We start from the raw sequence: 13392 nt of genomic DNA on the forward strand, positions 1-13392 counted from the left end.
CTTGTTTTGGAGGCAACTCTTCAGAGTGGTACTAGTTTTTTTCCCACTCATCAATCTACACACAATGTCCCATACTGACAAAGTAAAAACAGGTTTTAAGACATTCTAGTTCATTTATAAAAATAAAACCTGGAATATCACATTTACATAAGCATTCAGATCCTTTACTCAGTACTTTGTTGAAGCACCTTTAGAAGCGATTACAGCCTCAAATCTTTTTGAGTATGACGCTACAAGCTTGGCACACTTGTATTTGGGGAGTTTCTCCCATTCTTCTCTGCATATCCTCTCAAGCTCTGTCAAGTTGGATGGGGAGCATCACTGCACAGCTATTTTCAGGTCTCTCCAGAGATGTTTGATCGGGTTCAAGTCTGGGCTCTGGCTGGGCCACTCAAGGACATTCAGAGACTTGTCCCGAAGCCGCTCTTGTGTTGTCTTGGCTGTGTGCTTTGGGTCATTGTCCTGTTGGAAGGTGAACCTTCACCCCAGTCTGAGGTCCTAAGCACTCTGGAGCAGGTTTTCGTCAAGGATCTCTCTGTAATTTGCTCCGTTTATCTTTCCCTCGATCCTGACTAGTTTCCCAGTCCCTGCCACTGAAAAATATCCCCACAGCATGATGCTGCCACAACCATGCTTCACTGTAGGAATGGTGCCAGGTTACCTCCAGACGTGGCGCTTGGCATTCAGGCTAAAGAGTTTAATCTTGGTTTCATCAGACTAGTGAATCTAACCCGGAAGCTTATAAGAAATCCTGCTTAGACGAACCATCAAACTGGCAAAGAGTCAATACAGGACTAAGATCGAATCGTACTACACCGGATTTGACTCTCGTCAGATGTGGCAGTGCTTGTGTAACGGATGTGAAATAGCTAGCTAGTTAGCGGTGGTGCACGCTAAATAGCGTTTCAATCGGTGACGTCACTTGCTTTGAGACCTTGAAGTAGTGGTTCCCCTTGCTCTGCAAGGGCCGCGGCTTTTGTGGAGCGATGGGTAACGATGCTTCGTGGGTGACTGTTGTTGATGTGTGCAGAGGGTCCCTGGTTCGCGCCCAGGTATGGGCGAGGGACGGTTTAAAGTTATACTGTTACACTTGCAAACTGTTACAGACTACAAAGGGAAGCACAGCTGAGAGCTGCCCAGTGACACCAGACGAGCTAAAGTACTTCTATGCTCGCTTCGAGGCAAATAACACTGAAACATGCATGAGAGCACCAGCTGTTCCCGAAGACTGTGTGATCACGATCTCCGCCTTCGATGTGAGTAAGACCGTTAAACAGGTCAACATTCACAAGGCCGCAGGGCCAGATGGATTACCAGGACGTGTACTGCGAGCATGAGTTGACCAACTGGTAAGTGTCTTCACTGACATTTTCAAACTCTCCCTGTCTGAGTCTGTAATACCAACATGTTTCAAGCAGACCACCATAGTCCCTGTGCCCAAGAACAGATTTGAATTTTGTTCCTCATGGTCTGAGTGTCCTTTAGGTACCTTTTGGCAAACTCCAAGCGGTCTGTCATGTGTCTTTTTACTGATGAGTGGTTCTGTCTGGCCAATCTACCATAAAGGCCTGATTGGTGGAGTGCTGCAGAGATGCTTGTAATTCTGGAAGGTTCTCCCATCTCCACAGAGGAACTCTGGAGCTCTGTCAGAGTGACCATTGGGTTCTTGGTCACATCCCTGACCAAGGCTCTTCTCCCCCGATTGCTCAGTTTGGCTGGGAGGCCAGCTCTAGGAAGATTCTTGGTGGTTCCAAATTTCTTCCATTTAAGAATGATGGAGGCCACTATGTTCTTGGGGACCTTCAATGCTGCAAAATTGTGTTGGTACCCTTCCCCAGATCTGTGCCTCGACAATCCTTTCTCTGAGCTCTACCGCCATTTCCTTCGACCTCATGGCTTGGTTTTTGCTCTGACATGCATCGTTAACTGTGGGACCTTATATAGACAGGTGTGTGCCTTTCCAAATCATTTCCAATCAGTTGGATTTACCACAGATAGACTCCAATCCAGTTGTCGAAACGTCTCAAGGATATTCAATGGAAACATTTGCAAAAATGTCTAAACACTGTGGCGGGGTTTTGTTATGGGATATTGTGTGTAGATTGATGAGGAAAAAATGTAATTTAATCAACTTTAGAATAAGGCTGTAACGTAACAAAATGTGGAAAAAGTCATGGTCCATTTCTGAATGGAAATTATCAGGTGGTGCATTACCCTCAGCACCCCCTGCTTCCCACAGCTATGTCCTCACCTTAGAGTCATATTGCAGTATGGATTGTATATTCATATGAAGCCATCAATAAGATTTTACATGGCATACAGCTGAAAGGTCATAAATGTCTTTTGGCATTTTGTCATCAGAAGTTAGTCAAGACGTTATCGAAATGTGGTCAACCCATTGAAATAACCTTATGAAACTCATCCTGCATGGATTACGGCTCAACCATTTAAGTGTGGGGCCTTTACTGTCCAGATATAGTTTACTACTTTGGGACACCCACCACTCAGTCATTCTCTAGACAGGTACTTGGTCCATTCGTACAGTACTGATGAACAGGAGCCAGGGGAAATAACATTAACACAGCGGTGCTTTGAACCGTTGGCAAAGACACGGGTGATTCGCATACCCAACCTTCCCCCCAACCAGTCTGCCCACACTAGATTCACCAGGGCTTTATGTAACCTGTCTGTCTGTGCGTCAGTGTTCCTCAACCTCTACCCGTCTGTTCATTCTTCCCTTGTTTCCAGTCTACCCACTCGGCTCTTATCTCACTGAGGTGCGTCAGTGTACCAGACATGGGCATTGCGGTTATAAAAATCGAATGCGGCCAAAGTCCCCACAAACACCCTGCATGTTGGGCGAAGTCTCCAGAAAGTCCCCTATGCACCCCACCTCTCTCTAGTCTGCTAGCTCATTCATTCGAAATCATTCGTAAACAGTAGTGTAAAGTACTTCAGCAAAAATACTTTAAAGTACTACTACTTCAGTAGTTATTTGCAGTAACTGTACTTGACCTTTTATATATTTTTTTTAATAACTTTTACTTTTACTTCAATACACTCCTAAAGAAAACAATGTTATTTTTACTCCATACAGTTTCACTGACACCTAAAAATACTCGTTACATTTTGAATGTTTAGCTATGTTAGAACACATTAGCCAAGTTATATTATGCATGAGTATAGGTCCCTATGTGCAACCGTTTTTTTAAACTAAGTTTGTTGTTACAGTTGCTATGCTAAGTGGTTTTGACCCATCTTTTAAGTTTAGATTTCTTTTATCATTGTCATTAGAAAATTGAAAACTATATTGTGCTATAAAAGCATAAACAAAGTGAAGGTAGTCAGAATTGAATGTCAACTCATCAATCTTACTCTGACGACCATCTGGGGGACGAGATAGTCCCCTACACTCTTAGAAAAAGGGTTTCAAAAAGACTGCAGAGGTTCGTCATATTTTGAATCACTTCTCTGATTGAGCTGGCGCAGACATAACGTTCACCGCCGCCTCATATAACATATAGGCCTGACCAACCACGTCCACAAACGGCTGCTGTGCAAAACGTTCTAAAATGAGAGGAGTACAGTAGTTTGACTCAGTGCGCTGCCTCGCACACACACATACACACCTATACTTTCCAGGAATGTACCCTTTCCAAGAAGAGGAAATCAGTTGGAAAGTGAATGAATAAACATCTGCAGAAGAAACGCATTATGAAGCCATCCCAAGTTACCCGTTGTTGAAATATAAATCTTGCATGAAGCAACGGGAAATGTAAGAAAAAAAATGCTATGGTGATTTCATTTTGTACTGTACATACTATACATATAACTGTATAAGCAACAGCTGAAGGCCCAACATTCTAATTCTGTAGATTTGTAGTGAGTCCCACAAAGACGCCAATTCAACACTCATGAGGTGCCTTTGAAGGCAGTGGAGAAACAGTACTTGATATAACTCAGGTCTATATCTCCATGCATGGTAGGCTCCTGGCTCCTACACTTGTTTTTCTCTCTTGAAGAGACAGTTACATAAAGCTGGGCCGTGCTCTCCTCTCTGATTGGTTACAAGGGTGCCGCCAGACGGGTCAAGATTGATTGCTTCCCGCATCAGGCTCTCTCCATCCCGCCCCCTTGTTCTCTGATAGTATGTATATGTTTAACTGTTCTAGGAAATAGGAAGAGCAGACTGTAGAGCTGAAATGCTGAGACTGACTCTGGATCAGCACAGCAAGTCACAGCATTGCCCTTAACAGAAGGCTGCTTATTTAGCAGGTATGACTGACCTTTGACCTTAGCTGTGACGTACAGTATCGAACCACTGCCACAGTTGTTCATGCATGTGTTTGTTTTTTAATCAAGACAAGAAAAATAACTTCATTATTTGACATTATTTATTTTACCTAATCACTTTCTTCATACAAATAAGACATTCGAAATGTACATTTTGTTCAATTCAAGTAAAATACAAACCAAACTAGCGTTCTGGCTTGATTAGAAGATACTCAGTTGACTGGGTCAACTGTAACTAGGGATGCGCACACATCTGGACCAATAGTGTATTTTAAAGCAGGACAAACTTTCACTAAAGTGGTACCAGTAACAAACTTCTACAGTGCAGTCATCCATCTTAGAAAAGGTATCTCCACATTTTCTTCTACATGCTACATCAAGCTATTCACACAGGCAAGGAATTCCATCCAACACAATTATAAACTGAGAGGTCACATAGGCCTATGTGTTGGTTCTATTTTGGGGTTTGTTGTTTCAAAGAGTTTAATTGTATTAGAAACTTTCAGTTTTAGATATTGATTCACCAAGTTTCCAACAGTTCTACACTTTTCCCCAGTTCTCTCATCATCGCGATTCTAATTCTAGTAAGGCTATATGAACACAAACCATACATTCTTGCACGCGTTTTGGACATTTTGTTCAAGCTAATGGAAAGAAAACAATGTTGCCTATACATTTTTCTCACTGACCAATCCACACAAAAGTAGGTCCATATACAATACATGATTTTTATACCAGGAAAACAATGACTAATGGGCTAATATTCGTGAACAATCTGTTGTCTGCATGCATAGGCAATTATCAAGGAAATTAGAAGGACATTAGAATGTTTGATGTTTGAAATGTTGGCCACTTGGCAATAGGCACTCATTATCTTTAATACACGTTTGCCATACTGTGTGATGCAGTCGAGTAGTTATGTTGCTACAACTTCAATCTTCATAACAGGTTATAACCGGACATAGCTGCTCTGACTAACAAAGGGTGGTGCCAACAAGGCTAACCAGACGCTGGCTGTCTCCATGCTTTACAACACTGATAACGGCTAAGTAACACCCCCTTTGTGTGTTCTCCATACTCTTACAAGGATTTGAAATGATGCGACCTCCACTGAAACAATCCTCAAATGAAGTGGCTATTCTCCACAGTGAATACCATCATGACTACGTACTTCACCTAAACCTTCAAAGCTCTGTAATTGTCAATCCCATGTTCCACTGGAATGACAAGATCTCCCACTTGCGCCTTCGTTTTTTTTCTCCTTCTCTGACCATCTATCTTTGCCAGGATCCATTTTTCACACCTTCCCTCCTTCACTTTCAGGCTCCCCTCCTTTACTGTCAACCCCAAATCCAGGTGTTCTAAGTGGGGTAGGAGGCTCCCGCTAAGGGCCTTGGTGTGGGATGGAACACACTGATCAGACTGTATAGCAATTTGGGGAGCAGGGTAGTTTGAGATCTACAATCACTTGCACTTTGGAAGATGGCCTTTCTAAGGCACTGGTTCAATCCCCTGTCCCTGAACCCCCTTCCTAGGAACACAACTTTAGTGGGGACAGGAAGTGAGTGGGTTTCCCACTTCCTGAAACAGGACACCACCAGGGGCTTTAAAGCTGTGCAATCAGAGGTTTCTTCCCTTCTAGACTTTCTCCAGCATTGGTTCACAACGTCTTTCCCCCACCACCACGTCAACATTAGGTCCCATTGAGATTTGGCCCTTTTTCTCTCTCCTTAGGGCTTAAGGTAATTGAAAGGTCAAAGTTCACTTGGCGACTCTGTATATGGCCAGGTCCAGAGGTTCCTTACTGGGAACACACCAGTCATCTGCCTCCAGGTTAACTTTGTAGTGTTTCAGAGCTGTCTTGTTGAACACAGGAAGCCTCTCCACTGAATCTGTGGACAATGCCTGAGGGAGAGAGTGGGGGATGGAAGATAGAGTTAGCAATTAGCATGTCTAGGGATGTGACAACCTACTACCTCTTTTTACACCTCAGATACTAATAACCTACTAATAATAAGTAGTTGCCTCTTACCTTCATGTGAATGACAGCGTCAGTGCCATGACCCTCCATCGAGTATAACTGCAGGTCTCCCTGGAAGTAACGCGCGTAGAGGCGCGAAATGGGAAGCCCATAGCCAAAACCAGCCTGGAGGGACACACAATAGGGGAAATGTTATGGCTAACAAAAATACATTGACATAGTTGGAACTATTAGCACAATTAAAAATAGGATCTTTGGCCTCAAGGTACAGAAATGCTGCTACAGAAAACAAGGTTATCTAGTCGTAAGTATGGCGCCTGTGCGGTTTAGGTTCTGTGAGGTTATATAAGTAAATGTGTGTGTATCACTCACCAGTGGGGCCCGGTGATTGTCACCGAAGTCGGGTCTGGGAGCTGTGGAGTACATGTAGCTGAAGAGTGTCTCAATCTTTCTTAAGGGGACACCACCACCCCTATCCATCACCTAAAAGAGAGAGAGAGAGAGAAAGAGAGAGAGACAGAGATTACACCTCAGCTCAAACCCATTTATTGACATTATCTCAAATGTTGTATTTTTCAATCTGGGTCTATTTAAGTAGAGCTAACACCAACTAACACTATATATTGGGCAAGAATACATGAAAAAAATCCTATTATATAAACCTGGGATTAGAACATTGGGCCAGAGAGAAGAAAATGCTGAGGTCATTAGGAATAATAATCAAGGCATCTAGTGCAGAGGTGAGCAGATGGACCGGGTGGTGGAGGTGGATTATGAGAGGATTTAGCTCAATTCATTGAGATAGCCATAGTTTCACATTCACCACTGCTAAGATTCTAATTGGGGGAAAGGTTAACAATATCAACCAATAGCAGCTTTAGTTAATCCCTTACTAAATATAGCTTTATATACTTTGTCCAATCCTGTTAATGAGAGCATGGCTCAGTGGCTCTGCATTAATCATTGACAAGAATGATGCCTTGGATAACTCAATTAAGGCTGTAATAGGGGGTGAACAAGGCTGAGAGCACAATGGAGAGAGAGGTAAGCTACGGCACAACATTACAGCCAGCATCATCTTTCTCTTAGAAACCGTTGGGTTGTTTCAACTAAGAATTTGAGGTGGTTATGCAGCGAGGGAGTTTCAATGAATAACAGGATTGGGTTTAAGGTTAGAGGTCACATACTGTATGTAGGCCTATGTGTTGGTTTTATTTTGGGTTTGTTGTTTCAAGGAGTTTAACTGTATTAGAAATGTTCAGTTTTAGATATTGGTTCACCAAGTTCCCAAAAGTTCTACACTTTGCCCCAGTTCTCTCATTATCGCGATTCTAATTCCTACAAGGCTATATGAGCACTGTGATTGGAAGTCTGCCCTGTCACTCACCTTGATTGACAGGTCCTCTCCGCCAAGGGCCACCATGACTCTGATGGGTGGGAGGTTGTGGCTGACTTCATGGGTCTCAATTGTAGCTCTCATGGCATTCTGGGGGACATCAGAAGAGAACGTCCAGGTGTTTGTCAACACATAACATCTGACCAAACATCATCATACTTTGATATTACTGTACTAAAGTCTTGCAGCCAATGTCCTCCCTATCATACATTTTGAGTTTTAAAATATCATTATATGGGCTCACCTTGAAGAGCTCAAACAGCATGTGGTAGAGATGGGAGGGGATATAAGTGATCTGGATTGGATCTCTGGCATTGTTGGCTGAAAAGGAAATGATAAGACACTATGAAGTGCGCATAATTGCATTCGTTTATTTCCCTATAGCTACTAACGTAATGCATGTGATGGCATTTAGCTTTTAAGATAATGTGTTAGTTTATTTTCTTCAAATTGACATTAATTGTGAGGGTGTGTAGAGGCCTGCTGTGCTTACAGTTCATCACCCTTAGCTCCAGCTCAGGGGCCCCGAGGTAGTACTGCTCACAGAGCATCTTGGCACTCTCAAACGCATCTGGAGAGAGAGAGACGAGAAGGAATGATAGAAAGAAATGTAATTAGCTGTTTCCGGCTCTCACTCCGCAAACAAAAATGGACATGATCGCCAAATGTAGGTAGAGACACTCTTTGTGAGTTACCGGCTTCAAATAAACAGAATAAGCACTTCCAACTGGGTCTTTCTATCCCCCTACCACCTCATTTTCACCTCAGACCAATGTAATGAGTAAGCCCAAAAGACTGGTTCTCTTACCTCGAATCACTTCAGTGACATCACACAGGGAGTCAATGCACCCGATGGTGTTAGGGTGGGCTGGGTTGGTGTTCCCGTCGAAAACAAGCGCTGCAGAGAAAAAGGGGACAAGGGGAGGAGGCAAGGAAAAGGGGGAAGAGTTAGAATGTTACGTGTGATGGACCAATTCCAAAATGTTTTGGTGAACGATTGAAAAAGGCAAGACTGGGCAGGAGAGAACGGGCAAGGCCCAGTTCTGTTTGAATGACCTTGGACAAATAGTGTTGAGGTGGGGGGGGGGGGTTAGGGTTAGGGTTAGGGTTAGGGTTAGGGGGGGGGTCCAAACCCTATGAGCAGTTTAACCTGTTTTTCATTGGCTTCATAAGAGCTGACAACACAAATTACTATCCTACTATAGTCGGAACATTCTAGAGGCAAAACAAGTAAAGTGAGGTCTTTATTTTCATAACAACCCTATTTCCTGTCCCATAGTCAGGCCTCCGGGCTGAGACTGTCAAAAAAAGTCTACCTCAGCATGTGCAAGTACCTCTGCCAGTCTTTCCATGCCAACCCTTGTATAGCTGGTTGCCAGCACAATTAGAACACTACTTGGATGTGTGTCAAGACTAACAGTGTAAGCATTAATCTAAGCTTCAAACGGCTTGCTCAATGCCAGGGCCAAATTGTTGCATTGCATTATGCTTGAGTTGCAAGTTCAGTTAAGGGGAACTGGATTGGTCAAGGCCAAACTGATTTAGGCGAATCGCTGTCAACCATCAGCAACAGCTATTCACTAAGAATTGCTCCTCTGGAATTGGTGAGAGGTTGGCAAGTCCCAAAAACACATCCCCTAAACTATGTTTGAAATTAAACAGTTGCTTTAACTGACAAGCTTATTTTGAATTGATCAATGAGGAATGCATGTGACCTCAGAGGCGGGACTTACTGTGCTGGTTGATGAGCATGCGGATGGAGATACGGCTCATGTAGAATCGGTCCAGGAAGTACTGGATGTTCTGGCTAGTGACCGGGTCCTGGCCAAAGGTGTCTTTGTACTCAATGACGCCCTGCGCCATAGTGGGCACCACATCATTGTGCCTGTTCCTAATGGTCTCCAGGGACTCAACAAATCTGGAGAAAGGGAGAGAAAGGGGGCTGTCAATCTTAGACGTTAACAATCCCCCCCAACATGCAATAACTAGCTAGTTTTTCAGAGTTAGGATGAATAATATATGCCATTTAGAAGACGCTTTTATCAAAAGCGACTCACCAGTCATACATTTCACGTACAGGTGGCCACAGTGGGAATCAAACCCGCAACCCTTGGCATTGCAAACACCACGCTCTACCGATTGAGCCACACAGGACCACAATACGGAGGAGTTAGCAGAAGCAGGTGAAAACTTACGATTGCAAGACACTGTGGTCGTCTGGGCTCTTGTCAAGGAAGTCCAAGATCTCCATAAGGCTTTGGATGTACCTAGAAGAGAGAGAAGGAAGAGATCATTTGGTGACCTTACTATTGCCACGTTACAATCAAACAGACTTTTTGTCAACATTTGTTTAAACACCTAAAAACATTGATTCTCAATAGTAAAGCAAAAGGCTATTGGGTCTCAGGCTCTGTCAATAGAGACTGTCAGTAGATAGGGAAGGTACTTTGGCACTGGTCCTTTTCCAGTTGGCTTTTGGATCAGCTAGGTGCCATTCCTGCATCGCTCATCCGTCTCGCATTGCTAGGCACATTTTGTGTGTGTGTGTGTGTCTCAATATGTCCATGTGTTTCTAATGCACAGCAGTAGTAAATCTACTCCACTGAGACTCATATGCTGCTTAAGGACAGCACAGTGAGCCTCTTCCGTCCAACTAAATCAAGTCAACGTGAGCCTTAATTTCTGCACAGGCTTTTCCTTCCAGCCTGCTTCTCATCATAACATTCAGTCATAGCAATAAAATAAACCAAAGAATACCTTAGAGTGTAAAATCATGTTATAACATAGAAGTGCAATAAAATGGCATGATCAAATTGAGTTAAGGCATTCTAATGCACATACTAAAACCTTAGATTTCTGCCCTTTATTTTTTTTCGTAAAAGTTATTGTGTGTCTTTCAAAGTGCATTAGGCTTTAATTGGCTATTACACAAGTGCAATGGTACAGTTTGCACTTGAAGTTCCCCTTTCGCACTCGAGCGCGCGTAGCAGTGGTGGACGTAGGCTACTGTACTTCCCCCCTCGTTTCAACTGTTCCTGCCAAGACAGCCGTTAGTCGAAAACAACGAGGGGAGGGGAGGGAACTGGGACAAAGTTCACAGCGCGAGTGAGTGGCGCACAGCTGGGACACTAGAGCTATGCTGGCCTGTCCTGTGCATTGGCCAAATGGCCATAACAACAATGTTGCTTAATCAAACCCCAAGTATGTACGCTATGCTGCAAACAATAAACACGTTTGTGCTGACACTATAGGACAATATATTATAGTATATTATAGGGCGACATTTTAGGCTACTGTCCCGTTAAAAGTTTACGTTTTCACACACAAAGCGAGTTATGTAAAACATTTCCGGATAAGTTCCTGATTGCTCTTGCTGGCTCTTACCAGCGTTGCACCAGCTGCACGGATGGTGTGGTCAACAACCGGTCCGGTAAGAGGTTGAGCTCTTTCATGATGTTGGACAACCGGACGGGGAGTTCTTGTCTGAGGAAGGCAAAGGATGTCTTCTCGCAGGCATTTGTAGAACCTGGAGATGGTGGGTGTCAACGTTAGATAAGCTAGAGCAAAAGTGTTTGAGGAAATATCGAAACAATTGTGTAATAATAATAGCTATTATTTTTCATCCTCATCATCATCTGTGCATGCCAAACTATGGCCTATTCAGACAGGCTTCTGCCTATTCCTTCAGTCTCTCGTATCGTTACTGAAAACAATGGTAACGTTGTACCCTACATTTAAACATTATAATTGGCTAGCTGGAACAACCCGGTTTCCTTATGTAAACATGTTCAGTACATGTGACTGCTGTTTGTGGTCAAACTTGAACCAGCCTACATCCGTATGTAGTATTGTTTGGACATGAGACAACGCAGTGTAAACAACTATAATTTGATATCTAATTACCATATTCAGCGTTGTAGTTTAGATTGAGATTACACCACCATGTCGTTTATGGTTTAATCACCATTTTATTTACATTTGCTACCATCTATTATTCTGCAAGCTAGCAAAACATACAATAACATCCCTCTCTATCAGTGTGCACGACACTGAAATTAATATTGTAACATTGTGTCGCTCGAATTCTTTGCAGAGCAACATTATGACATTGTTGTTCAAAATTATGCTGTTGGGTTTGCATTCTACTCACCGAAATCCAAGAATTGCTTCATAGACAAAGGTGATGGTGAGAATTTGGAGAAATGGTCTATATGCTTTGGCACGTTTGCCAAAGCAGCGTTCTTCATCAGGAATCTGACAAACTTCATTATGCAAGGCAAATAAAAACTCCTCTGATAGTAAAGAAAAATAGAAATGTCCGTTCAGAATACAAGACGTATAGCTGCTGTCAGTTTAGGTCTGTCTCGAGTGTTTACGTACCAATGTTGATTTTCTGAAGATTGCGATAGTCGGAATTGTCTTGAAGTAGACTTCTCCAGCCAATAGCATTGCTTTATGCGCAGGACTGGCCAATGAGAGTGGGCGGTGGGTGCGCAGTGCTTGGAAACCCACCCCACAAGATATGGTCAACAACCCAACAGGGGCATGATGAGGGAGTTGACAGATTGTTTATGCCACCTCTAATTTACATAACCTCAATTAACCTACTGGTAGCCTACATCTGTCGCCTGTCTGGAAATAATCTCTGTTATGCTGTTGACAACCTCAACAAGGTGACGTTCATGGATGGTAGCCTACTGCTGTCCAGAAAACAAGGGCTCAATTTGAATGTTACTGTGAATGCAGGGCATAGGTTATCGCATTATAATTGATAGCTTATTTAAATATTTCCACATTCCTGTGTTCATTTTACTTGGAAGAATGTTCACCATGGCATCAACCCCAAAAACGGGTTAACCTGTTTGTTTTGGATTTGGATCCCCATTAGCAGACAACTTGTGGGTTCAATACTGTACAAAAATACTTTACATGTTTACAGTAATGGTATCAATACCTGGTCAAGGAGCACTGAACTTCACACACCCTCCATTCCAGTCAGAGAGGGGTAAAGAAAAAACAAGTCAAGACCATCACAACAAGCTCACATATCTGGTGGACTAGGCTCTGCAAAAAAAAAAAATCAGAAGGAATTTGAGTCATTTGCAAAAAAAAAAAAAAGAATGAAGTACATTACTAGAAAGTTATTGATTTCTTCCTGCTCGTTACCGTGTAGAAAATAGAACATATAATCCCTTAGACAATACCAGGCAAATACAATCTAAAACAGGAGTGTAAAATCAAGTGGTGCCATTTGTATGCTATAGTAGTAAACACGCCACCATAATCCTTTTATGGTGTTCATTCACAACAAGGTGAGAGTTTATGGAGTGGGCGCGCCACCGTGTTTCCATAACAAGGTTAAAAACACAACATAGAAAAGACAGAGCATGTGTTTCCATCAACAAGGTGAGGCGCGGGACAGAGCATAGATAGAGAGAATAGATAGGGAGAGAGAGAACAGGCTTGGGTTTATGGTCAATGACAACAGCAGCAGTGAGGGACGGGAGTCTATTGGTTAGAGTTGGCTGCTTATACCAGAGGCAGAGGGCTCGAATTGAGGACGACTGGCTACTATTCTGAACTTTGTGTGGTGAGCTTTCTGGCACCCAGAGCTGATGAGGCATCAGCCAAGTGGTGATAAACAGACTGGAAGAGGAGTGGCTATAAGACTCAGGCTGGTTTCCAGACTTGCCCTCTACAAGATCATCAGCAGACTCCATCA

The 13392-nt window shown here is 43.1% G+C and overlaps 1 protein-coding gene across 1 annotated transcript; it reads right to left on the reverse strand.

Annotated features, from left to right (window-relative positions):
• Window positions 1-4376: 4376 nt before the first annotated feature.
• On the reverse strand, window positions 4377-12944 carry LOC110538080 (pyruvate dehydrogenase (acetyl-transferring) kinase isozyme 2, mitochondrial). The gene is made up of 11 exons (XM_021624651.3): window positions 11821-12944; window positions 11055-11196; window positions 9866-9937; window positions 9404-9588; window positions 8479-8568; window positions 8164-8241; window positions 7915-7991; window positions 7662-7760; window positions 6647-6757; window positions 6326-6439; window positions 4377-6198 (listed from the first exon to the last, which is right to left on the reverse strand). The coding sequence occupies exons 1-11, from the start codon at window positions 11936-11938 to the stop codon at window positions 6055-6057; spliced, it is 1230 nt and encodes a 409-aa protein (XP_021480326.1). The 5' UTR covers window positions 11939-12944; the 3' UTR covers window positions 4377-6054.
• Between the last annotated feature and the right edge of the window lie 448 nt (window positions 12945-13392).

Source organism: Oncorhynchus mykiss, chromosome 12 (genome assembly GCF_057628025.1).
Source record: "Oncorhynchus mykiss isolate SJ-2025 chromosome 12, ASM5762802v1, whole genome shotgun sequence".
NCBI lineage: Eukaryota > Metazoa > Chordata > Actinopteri > Salmoniformes > Salmonidae > Oncorhynchus > Oncorhynchus mykiss.